The 17,561-nt window shown below is 39.9% G+C and overlaps 1 protein-coding gene across 3 annotated transcripts in view; it reads right to left on the bottom strand.

Annotated features, from left to right (window-relative positions):
- The window catches only part of MTMR7 (myotubularin related protein 7), a 125,924-nt gene that overhangs the window by 48,982 nt on the left and 59,381 nt on the right, over nt 1-17,561 (bottom strand). For 2 of the 3 annotated variants that reach the window (XM_086702854.1, XM_086702855.1), the window contains 2 exons: nt 16,755-16,917; nt 8,197-8,354 (listed from right to left, as the gene is read on the bottom strand). In XM_086702854.1, coding sequence (XP_086558980.1) covers nt 8,197-8,354; nt 16,755-16,917 — 321 coding nt within the window. The remainder of the gene's footprint in view (nt 1-8,196; nt 8,355-16,754; nt 16,918-17,561) is intronic. The other variant, XM_086702856.1, reaches the window with a different exon arrangement.

Raw genomic sequence — 17,561 nt, 5'->3', positions numbered from 1 at the left:
AGTCAGTCGGCTAGAATGTCACCAGACAGGACACACCCACTAGCTTGAAGTTCAAGAGACGTGTAATCGTTTTACCAGACTTACAACATTTCCTTAAAATAAGTTTTAAAAAGGAAATTGGGAGGTTTTCAGTAAGGCGGGAATCACCTACTTTCTCCACTATACAACACTAAGGAATTGCAAAGTTATGATTAAATTAAATAAGGAAGTAATAGGCGAGATTTCTCAACATGCCTATTACACACAGCCTTTCTGAGTAACGAAGAGGTGAGCTAGGAACCGTGGAGCTCCTGTCAGGTCCTCTTATGGCCTCCCAGAGCCAAAGGATGTCCAGCTTGTGTCACACTGGAGCCTTTATGTGCACCATACCTGGTGTAGGACCAAAGGAGAGATAAACACCCAGAACTCACTGTCCTTAATACTCCTGGACCCAATCTACTTAGGGACCTGACCATTTGCTATCCACTCCGGGTCCTCTTTCTTCACCAGAAGAGCAGGAAAAACTTTCCTGCCCTTTAAGAAGACCTGGGCCCTCCCTCACCACAGTGAAGGCAACGTAGACCTTTTTGGTTAGCATGAGCAAACACCAAGAGCTTAACACCTCAACCCAGTCGGTGGTGGTCATGCCCTCCCCTCTAGGGACACACCAATGCCATTTACAGGGGCTCCTGCTTCCCCCAGAGTACTGAGTTGAGGTGAAAAAGAGTTCAAGGTTAAGAACTGAAATATGGACATTCTGATAAGCTCTTGCATGGGAAGCTCTAAGAGAAGCTAAAGTACCTTTGGAAAAAAGTCAGACTCGTGGTGTCTATTAGCTCAGGTTTCAAGATACAAATTCTTAACCAAGCTGGAAAAAAAAGTGAATCCACCCTGCGTTCATGAAAGCAGATGGCACTTTCACAGAGAAATTTAAAAAACAGTCATGGATAGCACTGACCTCTCTCATTTTTGCAATAAGCTCACGCAGTCATAGTAAAAATTCTGACAATGAATAATGCACAGCATGGTGCAATTTAGGCTACCAAATTCTGAAACTAATCAATGCACGTCCCCAAATTTTGTCTGGTTTGGAAAATTACGTAGGAAAATTCAGAGAGAATGGAAGTTCAGAAAAGTACAAAAAGCTTTTCTTCTGAATTTTCTTTCTTTACATTAGCTGCTTAAGCCAATGAAGGCAGAATAAGTTAAAATCATTTCTGCGTACTTTTTTTTTTATTAATAAGGAAATGATTTTGTTTGTCCTCCACTAAATAAATTAGCCTGCCAAGAGTGCCTGCCTATCTTGGTTTTTTAGCCTTGCCCAGAAAATCTCTTTGGATAGTTGTTTCACTCATTCAACTAGTTTAAAAATATATATATTTGACATATACCATTGTGTAATTTAAGGTGTACACATGTTAATTTGATACATTTATATACAGTAATATGACTGCCACTGTAGTGATAATCAGCACCTCTATCACGTTACATGAGTATCATTTCTTTTCAGTGGTTGGGATTATTAAGTTCTAGTCTCTTACTTAGCAAGTTTGATGATTATAGTACAATGTTGTTGATGATTTTAGTATGATATTGTTGTCTACTGAATACTTAATACGTGCCAGGCATTATGTTAGGTGCTGGGGCAGTAATGAATAACAAAAGAGCTACTGGCTTCAAGGACTTCGCATTCCCAGGAAAGTTGATCTCTTTTGACCCAGTTATAATCTTGCAGTAAATTCATTTACCATTGCAAGGTAGTATCCACCTGAGATGCCATCCGAGATGTCTTGATTAGACCTCTGTATCTATGGAGGACCACTCAGCTGAGCACTTTGGAGAGTTAGTTGTATCTATATAGACAGCTTTCTTCTTAAACATTTAGTATCTAAAATTTATTTCAAGGAATTTATGATATAATATTAGGGGAGGAGGGTGTGAGTTGCCTAAAACAATTTACATATAAATATAATAAAATAGTATGTAGCACACAAAATACAGCTGTAGAAAATGGAAATCGACAAGATTGTAAATTACTGGTTCCTACTCTATTTTAAATTTTATTCCAAGAGAAACAGGTTAAAATTTTAACCTAAGTAGTGAACGATAATTCTTTTATTTAAGAAAGACAATTTCAGGAGTTACGTCCAAAGGGAAATCTTCACTTTGAGAGTTAGACTGTCACAGGCAAGTCTTATAAAGAGGACTCCTAGGAATGATGACAGAGTTGATGATGAGGATGATGGTGGTGGTGGTGGTAATGAGTCTCAAAACATCACACACACAGAAAAGGGCGGCATAGGTTCTGAACCTGTTTCTTTCTAAGAAGAAAGACATAACTCTTGTAAAAGAAGGGAGGAAGAAGTAAACATTTTCTCAACTATGAGGTGAAAACAAAGTAATGCATGATGCCACAACTTTCTCAATGGACTGTGAGTCAGAAAGTTTTTGAATCAACTTTTATTATATTTCTAAGTTGGTAATAGAGAAGGGCACATCGTCTTTCTCACTATTTCCATCATATTAGTAAAATCAGAAAATCCCCTAGGTTTTCACCTTTTCTGCTTCAACACAATCCTTTGGTTGTTAGTTTGGGTTTGCTGCATGTTACTTTTGAAAAGAAATGCTGACTAACTCATGTTTTGCAGTCTCCACATGTAGGACATAAGTGACTAAATATGAGTCATGTTTGTGCTACTAGTTCTAGAAGGAAATCTCTTCAAAAATAGGAAGAACTTGTGTCTCCAAGAAAATATTATTCCACAAGATGCAGCCTAGATTCATTTTCTTCCTCACTCAAGGGCGTGTCATATTTTTGAAAAATTTCAAAAGGTACCCAATTTTCTTTACTAAACTTGGATTTTCCTCCCTTTCATTTCAAGGCTAAAAATCCACTGCCACATATTTCATAATGATGGAGACAAAGAAGCCCCAAATGTCTACTCACGGTGTAAGATTATGGTTGTTAGATTTAAATGTAATTATGAAGAAAATTCAGTATCACATATCCATTCTATCCCAAATAATCTATAAATTCATGACATCAGAAGAATTATGTGGAAGGAACTGACCTCTACAACATCAAAATTTACTAGAAAACCATAATAACCATAATTAATATAAATGTAATTATGGATATTATACAGCATCAAACTGGGATAGAGTTTAGCAAGTAGGCCAGGATTTAAAAAAAAAAAAAAAAAACACAACAACAATATGCTGAAACACGAAACAAAATAGTAAACACTGACAATTCAAAACTTCTGAGGACCCAACGATTCCCCAGGAATAGTATGTAAAAATGTCTCCTGAGAGGAGATATTTGTAACAGCTATAAATGTTAACATACGTCTTTTCAATAAAAAAAAGACAAATAATCTTATGGAAAAAAAGGATCAAAAATAACAAACAGGCAAGTCATAGAGAGCCAACGTGAATTGCCAACGAATATAAGGTCAAACTTGTCAGTGATGTGAAAGATGGAAGTAAAACCACACTGATATCAACTTCACACCAATAACACTGGCATTTTTTTAATTTAATTTTTTGATTAATAATTTCACATAGTTAAAAACACGAAACAATACAAAAAAGGTGCATATCCTTGTGTTCTGTTCACCCCATTCCCACCTATTCTCCAGGTTATCATTTTGGGGCAATTGCATACATACAAATATATATTCTTATTTTTCTCCCTCTTTTTCAGATAACAGATGTCACACTATATTTAATGCTTTTTTTTTTTTTTTAATTTTTTTTTCAACGTTTTTTATTTTTATTTTTGGGACAGAGAGAGACAGAGCATGAACGGGGGAGGGGCAGAGAGAGAGGGAGACACAGAAGCGGAAACAGGCTCCAGGCTCCGAGCCATCAGCCCAGAGCCTGACGCGGGGCTCGAATTCACGGACCGCGAGATCGTGACCTGGCTGAAGTCGGACGCTTAACCGACTGCGCCACCCAGGCGCCCCCTATTTAATGCTTTTTTAAAAAGATTTTATTTTTTAAGTAATCTCTACACCCAATGTGGGCCTTGAAGTTATAACCCCAGAATTAAGAGTCACACACTCCACTGACTGAGCCAGCCAGGTGCTTCTCTGCCTTGCTTTTTTGAAACTAACAATATACTTTAATAATCTTTCCTTATTAGTACATAAATATCTTCCACATTTTTTAATGGTTACATACTAATTTAATTATATGGATAGAGCAAAAATTATTTAACTGGTCCTCTATTAAGAAATTTTAGTTTCTTCTAAGATACGCTGTTACAAACAATGCCTGAATAAATCACCGTGTACATCATGTGTGTATGCTATTAACTCTTTACAATAAATTCCCAAAAGTAATACTGCTAGATCAATGAGTAGGTGTATCACCAAATAATGTCAATGCCAACTGTTGGTGAGTCTGTGGAGTAGTGAGAACTTGTATATCTTGCTATCAGGTCTGTTAAGTCCACATACACACTTTGGGAAAGAATTTGGCAATATCTAGTAATGTTAAAATCCACATAGCCTCTAACTCAGAAATTCTACTCCTAGATGGAAACGCTCAACCATGAGTCATGTATTAGCCAGTTAACAGCTTTGTGATGATAAAACAAAAAGAGAAAGAGAGAGAAGGAGACAAGGATAAGAATAACTTTTAGAACTATGGTATATTTGTAAAATATAATATGATACAATAGTGAAAAATGAATGAGTGAGAGCTAAAGGTATCAACAGTCTCTGAACTTCTCTGGGTCTTGGACAGTTACTTAACTGGGCTATGCCTGAGTTTCTACATCTGCAACGCAGGGATACTAACAACACCTACCACATGGTACTGCTAACAGTTGTCAGGCTTTTTAGAACAGTGGCATGTGGTAACTATTACAGATGTGTTTATTAGATGAAATGAATCTCACAAATACAACGCTGAGTGAAATATCAAGTTTCAGTAAACGACATTCAGCACAATACCATGTGTAGAAAGCATAAAAAACACACAAAATAATACCACATATTACTACTTACAAATGTAGACACATTATACACAAACGAGGGAAGGATAACACCAGACTTCAGTCAGTGGCACTGGAGCAGAGGGTGACCCGGAGGGCACTTTAGAGAGGTTTAAGAGCATTCATCTATGTGTCTATTTTTGTCCCAGGACCATACTGTTTTTACTACTATGGCTAGCAATCAAATATATACATAGCTAATTATTACTATATTTATATAATAAACTATTGGAACTATACTAAAATAAAAAGCTTCTGCACAGCAAAGGAAACCACCAATAAAACAAACAATGGGAGAAGATATTTGCAAATAATATACATGATAAGAGGTTAATACCCCAAATATGTAAAAAATTTACCCAACTCAACACCAAAAAATCAAAATAATCCCAGGGAAAAAAATGGGCATAGGACCTAAACAACTATTTTTTTCCAAAGAAGACACACAAATGGCCAGGAGACACATGAAAGGATGCTCAACATCACTTTTCATCAAGAAAATGCAGCTCAAAACCACAACGGTATCATCTCACACCAGTCAGTATGGTTAGTATCAAGAAGACAAAAAATAACAAGTGTTGGCAAGGATGTAGAGAAAAGGGAACTTTCGTGCACTGTTGGTGAAAATGTAAATTGTTGCAGCCACTGTGGAAAACAGTATGCTAGTTTCTTTAAAAATTAAAAATAGAAATACCATACGACCCAGCAATCCTACTGCTGAGTATTTACCCAAAGAGAACAAAAACACTAATTCAAAAATACATATACATCCTTCTGTTCATTATAGCATTACTTACAATGGCCAAGATATGGAAGCAATTTGCATCCATCAATAGATAAATGAATAGAATAAATGTGGTGTGTGTGTACACACACACACACACACACACACACACACACACACACACAGAGGAATATTATTCAGCCATAAAAATGAATGCGATCTTGCCATTTGTGACATAAATGAACCCAGAGGGCATTTTGCTAAGTAAAACACAAGTCACATAGGGAAGGACAAATACCACATTATTTCACTTATATGTGGAATATAAAAAACAAAACGAATGAACACACACATAGAAACAAACAAAAAACAGAAATAGACTCATAAATACAGAGAGCAAGCTGGTGGTTTCCAGAGGGGAGAGGTGGAAGGATGGGAGAAATAGGTGAAAGGGATTAAGAGGAACAAATTTCCGGCTATAAAATAAATAAGTCACAGAGATGAAAAGTGCAGCAAAGGGAATATAGTCAACAATACTGTGGTAATGATGTGCAGTGACTATACTTACCGGGCTGGACATCACATAATGTGTACAATAGCCAAATGACTATGCTGCACACCAAAAATTAGTATAACACTGTATGTCAACGATGCTTCAATAATAAAAATTTTTAAAAATGTAACCAATTAACAGGAGATAAGGTGTAAATGGCCACGAAGCATATACAAATCTACAATCAAGAAATCAAAGCATGTCAGTTAAATTGAGAAATTGCTTGTCCCACTATCAAATTGTCAAGAAAATTGTTTAAGAACGAAACTCTTTCCCTGTGAGGGCACAAGAAATCAAGCCTTCTCATACACAGCTGCTGAGAATTTATATAAATCTGCAGTTCTTGCTGACAATGTGTACAAAAATTTGTGTAAAGTTTTTGACACAGAAATTTGACCTTTAGGAATCTGTCTTTAAAAAGAATTTTAACATGGGCAAAGATATAGCTACCAGGATGTTCTCACTATGTTATTTAAAATAGTGAAAAATAGGGGTGCCTGGGTGGCTCAGTTGGTTAAGCGGCCGACTTCGGCTCAGGTCATGATCTCACGGTCCGTGAGTTAGAGCCCTGCGTCGGGCTCTGTACTGACAGCTCAGGGCCTGGAGCCCGTTTCAGATTCTGTGTCTCCCTCTCTCTATGACCCTCCCCTGCTCATGCTCTGTCTCTCTCTTTCTCAAAAATAAATAAACATTAAAAAAAATTTTTTTTTTAATTTTTTTTTTTTCAACGTTTATTTATTTTTGGGACAGAGAGAGAGCACGAACGGGCGAGGGGCAGAGAGAGAGGGAGACACAGAATCGGAAACAGGCTCCAGGCTCTGAGCCATCAGCCCAGAGCCCGACGCGGGGCTCGAACTCACAGACCGTGAGATCGTGACCTGGTTGAAGTCGGACGCTTAACCGACTGCGCCACCCAGGCGCCCCCAAAAAAAAATTTTTTTAAATAGTGAAAAATAATAATCTGAATGTCTAAAAATTGGAGATTAGGTAGACAGAATATGACAGTCATACTACACAATTGTTATATGATGTTTTTAAATTATATAAAATATATTTATTGACAGGAAATTGCAATATGATGTGTGAGGAAAAGCAGAACACAAGGCATGTGTTGTATGATTCCATTTGCATTACATACATTCGAACAGTTCCTTTTCCTATGTATTTTCCAATTTTAAATTATTCAATGCATTACTTATATAAGAAAAGACATTAAATTATGCAGATGAGAAAAAAATCTGAAGTAAAATTTTAAAACCTAACAAAAGAATGTGAGGGCCATGTTCTTATTTCTTTTATAAATTCTCTGCAACATTCTTATGCTACTTTTATTACTTAAAATATTTAAAAACGTCATAGGGAAACCAACACTGATTTGTAAGCCCATCATTAGGGACAATACAGCATTGGTTCTGCCCCTTCTGCCTCCTTTCCTCTCCATAGGCCTTTCTGTAAACGTAGACACATCTCGCCACATTTCTCTAGGGAAGCCTCTTGGTGACCTTGTGTACCAATCAAGAGTTCAGTGAGTACAGAGAGGAGCTGGTGCCAGACTGCCATCAGAGTCTCTGTGACTTCCCCACTAATCACTCACCACACTATAAAAAGAGCTGACAGGAGAACTTGGCCCTGGCCTGCTCTCCCACCCACTGCCTGGCCATGAGGCCACTGGACTTCTCTGAGTTTCCATTTCCTCAAACATTAGGGGAAGGGTTTGTGTATCGGGGGGTGGGGGAGGTCTCTAAGTTTCCAAACTTTTTGATTCCGGTGCAGGTAGGAAATGTAGCTGGTAATAACCAGGGGAGACGTGCAAATCTACAGATCTGTATCTACAAAGACCTAAGAAATTAAAGGAGATTAGGTCAGTCATGCTAAGCCACGGGAATCAGGAGTTCACTTGGATTAAGCATCTAGATTTCACTAGATGCCTGCACTCACTCGGTAGTCTCTATTCACATCGCTGAGCTGCCAATAATTATTAGGGAGGCCCATTCGCTTGTATTCTTCGCTGAGATCGATCAGCATCCAGCCCTGTTCTCTTTCTTCTTTATCCAGCTTGGGGTTGAATGAAAAGCAGTATAACTCCTCGTATTTCACTGCAAGAAAAGGGAGAATAAAGCCAAATGAAGCTAAGCCAAAACTAGAACCAAATCTCCCCAGAAGCAGTCTGTCTGGGCTAGAGTACATCAAGAAGCCAGTCCGGCTCCTGGCCCCTTGGGACACCCTCTCTGGGTAGGTACGCCCACCTCCTCCTGACAACACCATGAAGACCTTGGGACAAACCAACTCAACTTTGCAAACGCTTCTTTCCTTTCAGAAACAAGGACTTCTCCATTGTGTGCTTTCTTTAAAGTTTCTTTGGAAGGCAAACATATTCTCCAGACCATACAAGAAATAGAACTTAAAAATTAATTAAGAATGTATGTAACGTTAGACATCAAGAACTCAGTTTGTTTATGTATACTGAGCTTGGATTTGGGACGGCTTCTCAGAGGTAGAGAGAGGCCCGGACCACTGCCATATTTTGATGCTCACAATATTCAAAAAAGAAACAGCAATTGAAAGGCTGTGGGATGTAGGGGCACCTGGGAGGCTCAGTCAGTTAAGTGTCTGACTTAGGCTCAGGTCATGATCTCACAGTTCGTGGGTTCAAGCCCCACATCGGGCTCTGTGCTGACAGTTCAGAACCTGGAGTCTGATTCAGATTCTGTGTCTTCCTCTCTCTCTGCCCCTCCCCCACTCACGCTCGCACACACTCTCTTTCTCTCTCTCTCAAAAATAAACATTAAAAAAAATTTAAAGAAAGGCTGTGTAATGTATTTAAGTGTTTGCCCGGAAAACATCTGAACTTTCAGCAAACACATCAATGTCATAATTACAGTGCTCATACAAAATTCATAGGATTAATAAAAAAATCAATTCATAGTGTCAGGCACCCTGGTCATGAAGGGCAAATTTAAGGATGTACGACGAAACTCTCCTTTCAATTCTGCAAGGATGTCTTTGTCTTTATATAATACCCTTTCTGCTTGTGAGCCCAAGCTCCACAGCCTTCCCCATTTAAAGCTAAAATTTGATTTTCTTGCTCCAGTCTCGCCCTGTTGAAAGAAGCATTTAGGCCAGTGCTACTCAACAGAAATGTAATGCAAGCCACATATGTCTCTTAAAATGCCCTTGAAACCACATTAAAAAACTAAAAAGAAACAATGAAATTAATTTTACTAATATATTTTATTGGTAACCCAATATATGCAAATATTATTTCAATATGTGCATAATATAGAACTTATTAATATTATATATATCTTGCTTCACAACGTCATTGAAATTCCATGCTAGCTCCATGTCAAGTGCTCACCGGCCACATGCAGGTGCTGGCTACCATATTGGATAGTGCAGATCCACACATCGCTAGTAAAGAGAAATCATGGCTGATACTCACTAAACCCGTATTTCATTCCAGATTCTGTTCTTAACAAATGTATTAACTTACAATGGGCCTCATTTTCCAGATGAGAAATCTGAGGCAAAAAGTGGTTAACGAACATCCCCAGGGCCACAGAGCTAATAAATGGGGACTCTGGATTGAAATTAGGCAACCTGGCTGTAGAGTGCATTCTCCAAAGCACACGCACTGCCCGTCTAAGGCAGATCCTTCTCTCTTCTCCCCAGACGGACCACTTTTGTGTCTTTTCTTTCCTTGTTCCATCCTCTTAACCTTCCTCTTTTTTTCCAATAGCTTTTTTTTCTCCTCACAGTTTTCTGAGGTCCCCTCATTTATTCCTTAATCTGTTGATGACATTCAGATATGGATAATTTAACTGCTCTTCAACATGCATCTGGAGACCCAGTCAAGGACCTCACCACCAGCAAAAGGCCACAGCAACACACAGGCAGCCTAAGATCTAAACTCAGTTTCAGGCTTGTGATTACCATTGAAATGACTCATCTACATGGAAGAAGAAAGATAAGGGTCATATTTTTCATTAGACATGTAGTCTTTCTTGTAAAAAAAAAAAAAAAAAAAAAAAGCAAACAACTAGAGTGTACCTGTAAGATAAACTATGTTCTAGTTCAGTTTCTCTTGATATCATATATTCTAAACTTCAAACTTTAGAATATGGACGATTTCAATCAATAAGAAAATACACACCTACAGCTATCTGTACAAACACAGAAGAGATGCTCTCAGTACGAACTGGTTCTTGTAATCTTAGCTTATTGAGCAGACAGCACAAAAAATTGAGATCCATTTCTGGGAACCAATGGCTCAACACTGACACATCTTTTCCATCTCTCAGTACCATTTTCATGACTCAGGCCTCTGATATCATAATGTTAACCGCAAATGCAATTTGTTTAAGAGGGCAACAGAATCTCTTGAGAAAGCCTCGGTTCCCTCAGTGAAAGCAGAACTTATGAAGACACGGTTAGTAATGGAAGCTAAGTGCCCTTCGTTAAGTAGTTACAGATAGGTGCAAAGGTAGAAGAAGAAAACCAGTGGAGGACACAGAGTTTTCTATGTATGGGCTCATGCCTGCTGTCATTGGGAGGAGGCAGAGACACGGTACAGAAAGCAGGAATAACTTAAGGCAGACGTGAACAAGATCATTCGTGAATTCTGAACTGGGAGGCATGAGAATGGGTTACCACTAAAACTGTGAAATGTTTTGTGTTATTTTTTTAAGCAAAAGGGTGATCAGTCATACCTCCAGCCCAATGTAAGTTAAAATTCTTCACGAGGGCAAAGAAACCCACATTTTTGTCAGCCCAAACTCAGTCTTATTAATGTAGGCAAGCTTCTCACACAAAGGCCAGCCCAGGTGAAGCCTTCAGCTGAGGCCTGCCGGCTCTGAGAAATTATAAAGTACCATTAACACAGATGCAAACTTTACTGAATAGTTCCCATTCACAACGATCTGTTCCGCTCACCTCCATCTTCTGCAAAATACGTAGCAGAATTCTTTTTAAGTTTATTTATTCGCTTTTGAGAGAAAGCAAGAGAGGGGCAGAGAGAGGGGACGAGAGAGAGAATCCTAAGCAGGGTCCACAATGTCAGTGCGGAACCCGACACCAGGCTGAAACTCACAAACGTGTGAGATCATGACCTGAGCGGAAACCAAGAGTCAGACACTTAACTGACTGAGCCACCCAGGCACCCCTACCTAGCAGAATTCATAGTCATCAGCAAGTAGGCGAGCTAAAAACAAAAGTAGGGCTACAGAAATCTCTAGTCTTCACAGAATGTGAACTGAAAGAACATACCTGCTTCGGAAAAGTCAGATCCCTCATTTCTCACCTTCGTCTCTTAAAACAGACATGTGATACTCCACTGGCTTCTTACACCATAAGGTCTGAGCCTCTTCTGCTGCTAGTGACAGCAGGTTTCTAAGCCAGGTGCACTGAAGGCCTCTCCCCTACAGCTGCTCCCGTAAGAAGCAAATACCCCACATGCCTTTGCACTGAATGTGCACCTCCAAGCAAAAGAAAAAATTTCAGAAAAAGTTATGTAGAAATCATTCGAGCATGTACTTTATTGACCTACTTAAATCTTACAAATGCTAGGCAAAGGCAGATTTGAAGGTTTTTCTACCTGTTCAGAAAGAAAAAGGACAATTTCTAAAGTACTACATTAAATTAAGAATGAGCAGCATCGGGGCACCTGGATGGCTCAGTCACTTAAGCATCCGACTCTGGCTTTTGGCTCAGGTCATGATCTCACAGTTCGTGAGTTCAAGCCCCACATAGGGCTCTGTGCTGACAGTGCGGAGCCTGCATGGGATTCTCTCTCTCTCTCTCTCTCTCTCCCTCTCCCACTCTCTGCCCCTCCTGCAGTCTCTCTCTCTCAAAATAAATAAATAAACTTACAAAAATAATAATGGATAGCATCTTGGTCATGTTTCTAGGAAAACCAAATTGGTGTTTCGGGACTTGGCAGGTAGCAAACAAGATGCAGGTTTTGACTGACTCTGTGTCGTTTGAGCACAGCTGTTCATCACGTGCCCCTTAACACAGGGAAGCTCTCGTCTCTGCTCTCAGTTCCACACCTATTGCTCTCATTGACGCCTTCGCTCTTACGTAAGCCCTCTTCCCACTCCCTGGGGAAGATTTATGCCACCAAGTGGCAACTTTCAACTTGGAACCACCAAGCCTACAAATGGCCCAGTCTCTGCACCCCACCCCTGCTCCTTCTCTTCCATAAAAAAGGAAAGGGTGTTCACTCGAGCAGATGAGGCAGCTGTGGGTAAGACAAAGCGATTAGAAAAGGAAGAAAAGCAACCTAGTTTGTTGCCCAGGTATCGGGCTAAATGGTTATGAAAACACAGTATTTCAGGGGAAAAAAATGAGGGAAGTATCATGACAGACTAATTGGGAGAAACAAAAGGTAACTTAATATTATAATAAAAATACTTTAAAAAGAAAAAGAAAACTTGCAACAACCCATGTAAAACCTGAGTAATACAATTATGTTACTGACTGCTTCCCTTTTGCAAATTTTTTAAAAATTGAAAGGAAAAAACAAACACGAATGGGCATTAGCAGAGTGCGGAGATGGGTCTGGGAAGGGGAAAGTTACAGTCATCAGGAGGACACACACTGTGAGGTTTATCAGAACCAAAAGTAACAGTTGAAAGCTAGCCTGCCCCCAGCCTTCTGCTTCATTCAAGGACCTACATGGAGTTGAAAAACCATTTCAAGAGGGGTCAGGAAAGAACACAGCTACTACTGGACTTCGCAGCTTTAGAAGAAAAATAAGGAAGAGGTGCCTGGTGGCTCAGTCTGTCAGACTCTTGATTTCAGGTCAGGTTATGATCTCACCATTCGTGGGTTCGAGCTCTGCATCAGGCTCTGTGCCAGGCTTGGGATTCTTTCTCTCCCTCTCTCTCTCTGCCCAACCTCAGCTCTCTTTCTCTCTCTCTCTCTCACTCTCTCAAAAAAAAAAAAAAAAAATGAGGAGGAGGAAGACGAGGAGGAGGAAGAAGAGGAGGAGGAAGAGGAAGAAAAGGGGGAGAAAGGGGGAGAAAGAGGGGGAGGGGGAGGAGGAGGAGGAGGAAAAAGATGTCTGCTGTCTATTTTCAACCAACAAGTGTTTGAATTAACCACCAGGGCTATGGAGGCTCTTAGTGGAAAAGAACTTCTAGACTCAGAGATAAGTGTCGTCAATAAAAAGAATATTACAACCGCAGACACTGCATAACAGCAGTGACCTAGACTAGGACATAAAAAGTTAAATTAAGCAAATGAGGGGCACCTGGGTGGCTCAGTAGGTTAAGTGTCTAACTTTGGCTCTGGGCATGATCTCACAACTCATGAGTTCGAGCCTCACCTAAGGCTCTGTGCTGACAGCTCAAGAGTCTGGAGCCTGCTTCAGATTCTATGTCTCTCTCTCTCTCTCTCTCTCTCTCTGCCTTCCCTGCTCGTACTCTCTCTCTCAAAAATAAATAATAAATATTAAAAATATTTAAATAAAAATAAACTGAGCAAATAGGATGATGTCAGTCATGAGATTTTTTTAAATCATAATAAATGTGCAAAAGAATTGGGGACTAAGATGAACTGGAAAAAAAACACTGTAGTTTAGAAAAAATGGTAAAATAAACAAAGAAGATGGTTCAAATGTTAAGGGACCAACCAACACTAATTGATACAAAAATAAACAGCAGAAACAAATTGGAGGAGAGAAGAAGGCACATGGGAAAAATGGAAGCTCTCTGAGAAACAGGGGTCTTTTCTTCTGAAAAATATATATCCTTATTGGTACACTGGATCTATTTTTCATTGGGCCAAACCTTTACTTTAACCTAAATTGTTCTTTATTCAGAATTAAAGAGCTTACTGAATTTGGCTACATTAATTTTTCATTCTTACCAATCTGAATTCACACAAAAGACAAACCAGTAAAAGCTCACTAGATTTTTAGTAGTTTGATGTACCCTTATCCCAGAAATCCTAATTCAGTGAGGAGAGGATCTCATGAGCTCTGAAAATATCTCTGTCATAGGACTTAACTTAAATGGACTCTGAAACATTTCTTCTTTTGTAAAAAAAAAAAAAAAAAAAAAAAAAAAAAAGTTCGTTACAGGACCTTGTAGTTTAGTTGTGTGTCCATAAGGGTAGCTGGAAATAGGTGATTTGTGTCGGTGACTAACCAGAATAACCAAAGAGAGCTACACCGTGCTACCAGGATTCAAAGTATACCACACCCCACCCCACCCCCACACACACCCATTCTGATATACCTAGAGGAGGGGGAAGGTGTATTTTGTAAAAGATCCTGAGATGGCTCTGATAAGCCACCCCTACTCCTAGCTGGGACCCCCTTCACCTTTCCCTACCTCCGCCCAGATCCAAAAGCCTGCTTCCAAGTTTAAAGGCTGTAACGTGTCCTAATTTTAGCCCTGCCTCTCACATTAAACTGTGAAACTGTCTGGATTCTATTTCACCTTCCCACACTTATTAAAGTACTATGTTTTATGTAAACTGGCATCTCTAATTCCAGCGTTTCAAAATGCTGGTGGCTTTTTTAAAATCTTCTAAGGTAATGGGTTTAATTCAATTAACTACTATCATTTCCTTTCTTGCTCTCTGGCTGTGTCTAACACCTAACTCCCAAACGCCACCTTTAAGAAAGGGTGTGTGTTTTAAAAAGTGAGGCACGCAGAGGTCTTCCTCCCTGGGGGCCCTCACAGTGAGAGTCCTGGCGCTCGCTGTCATCACCGGCCAGAGCCCTCACGGCCACTGTCATCTGCCCTTCCAGCCACTCAGCTCTTTCCCAGTTCTCTGGGCTCTTCCTAAATCCCATTAATCCGGTCAGAGCACAAGTATTATCCAGTACACCCATTAATCAGTGACACAGAAATTGCTGGCACACAATTCTCCTCACAATCCCTGCTGCACGCAACCTCACATACATCTTCCCAGAACTTCTGTTCCAATTATAGTGTACCCTCTAAAAAGTTCAACTGCTTTTCTGGCTAACTCTGCAGTTCTCTGCAGCACACGGGGATCAAAGAGCCTCAACCAGCTGCCTTGAAAGAGGAGCGAAGTCGAGGCAAAATGATCAGATTTTGACAGCTCCCTGGCATCATTTTCATTAGACAGCTTTAGTTCTCCATTATCTGCAGATGATACGGTCACATTATCAGAAACGGAGGAACCAGCCAGACCTCTTGCAGTACTGACGATCAAACCTCTTGCCCTGAATCAAAAAGCATTTAGCAAAGGAACTGTAAACACAGATCCCATCTCCCTCATCAGTGACTTTGGTGTGACCCTACCATGGACATTGCTCTTATATAAAAGATTTACTTTTACTGAATTCTCCCAGGAAACTCAGACGTCTATTTCTTGTAGGCAAAAGAACAGCACAACCCATACAAGCCACGTAGAGAGACAAGAGACCCTCTAGAGAAGTGCACAGTAAGCCGTAAGTCTGAAGACCTCAAGCTGAGAGACTGAACAAGAGAGTAACTAACAGCACCTATGTTTCAAATCAACTAAACGTTCTGCCCACAACACTTAAGGAGGTTTCGTTTAAGAGAACCAACACATCCACATGGTGAATATAACTGATGTTAACAAAGGTCCAGCTATACCAACCTTGGGAAACATACATTACCATCAAGAAGCAATAGAAACCAAACCTTGAGGGGTGCCTGGATGGCTCAGTCAGTTAAGCGTCCGACTCTTGGTTTTGGCTCCCGTCATTATCTCACAGTTCGTGAGTTCAAGCCTTGGATCGGGCTCTGTGCTAACAGCGTGGAGCCTGTTTAGGATTTTCTCTCTCTGTCTCTGTCTCTCTCTCTCTGTCTCTGCCCTTACCCTGCTCTCTCTCCCTCTCAAAATAAATAAATATAACTTAAAAAAAAAAAAAAAAAAAAAAGAAAGAAACCAAACCTTGAAAGCCCCAAGAGGGGAAAGTGCACTGGAACTGTTTGACATCAATGCTTTCCATACAAAACAATGTGTCAGTTTTACCTTAGGCTTTAAGCAAGATGGCTTGATCATCATAGTATGGGAAGAGCATCATTCTGAGATGATTTCACTCCAAAGGGAAAACATGTTCTAACCCTTCTGCCAAGATAAAGTGAATACTGACAATAATGAAAGAGGTTCATATAGTAAACAACTCAGGGGGAACCCCTAAAAGGCAGCGAATCATTCAGAATTCTTGGCCTCATCTGAGGACTGGGATAACATATAATTCCTACAACACCATAATTCTTTTTATTTTTTTATTTAATTTATATTTTTAAATTTACATTCAAGGGAGTTATCATATAGTGCAACAACGATTTCAGGAGTAGATTCCTCGATGCCCCTTACCCATTTAGCCCATCCCCCCTCCCACAACCCCTCCAGTAACCTTCTGTTTGTTCTCCATATTTAAGAGTCTCTTCTGTTTTGTCCCCTCCCTGTGTTTATATGTATTTCTTGAACATGATTTGTGAACTGGAGAGTGTGCACATACGACATGCAGAGGTCCTCCGCCCTACCTGGCCGAGCAAGGCGTATGAGAGAGATGTACACATCATGGCAGTCTCTTTCCTGCGGTATGATGAGCTGTAACAGCTGAAAGTTCTTGCAGCGAATCAGCAGAGGGCACCCAGTAGCGGCTGTTGCCTGTTTTTCAATGGTGGAAATCTGACTGTGAAGAATCTACGACCAAAAGTTATGTGGATAAGCTAAGCACAAATCAGTGATAAATGAGCAAGAAGTAACACAGATCTCTGAGGCACACAGACAAGAACCACTCCCCAGTCTTTATCTAGCTCAACACCTGCACTCAGATGACAAAACTGAGATGCTCTGGGAAAGATCAGTCTAAACCTATCATTTTTTTTCATTACCAAGCCTTCTGCTATCCGGGCTAAGTATTTGGAGCAAAGTACTCAGCATATAATTTTGTACAAGACCAGGTAAGGGAACACTGTGGTGGTCAAATGTTGAATGCGCTTACCAGCTAAAATTAAATAAGGTCATGAGAAGTTAGTAAAATAAACCTTGCAATCGACAGAAGTTAGAGATGGCCCCGCTGGGAGGTGCCACCATGCTCCTAAATTCCACATGGAATGCTCAAGTTCAATAGCAACTTGAGACTGTTGTTTTCTAAGCTGCCGGTGGCCAAGTAGACTGCAGAAGAGATTTATGTTAAAGAAAATCATGCTGAAGTACATCTCTCTGGTGTTTTGCCAGGAGGGGGTCTCTGCCCCACCCTCAATGGCAGCATTCGTAACTTTTTGTTGTTGTTGTTCGAGTACAGCTGACACACACACTGTTACAATAGTTCCAGGGGTACAATA

Source organism: Puma concolor, chromosome B1 (genome assembly GCF_028749965.1).
Source record: "Puma concolor isolate L17-30 chromosome B1, mPumCon1.1.hap2, whole genome shotgun sequence".
Lineage (NCBI taxonomy): Eukaryota > Metazoa > Chordata > Mammalia > Carnivora > Felidae > Puma > Puma concolor.
This window is presented reverse-complemented; position numbering and strand designations above follow the sequence as displayed.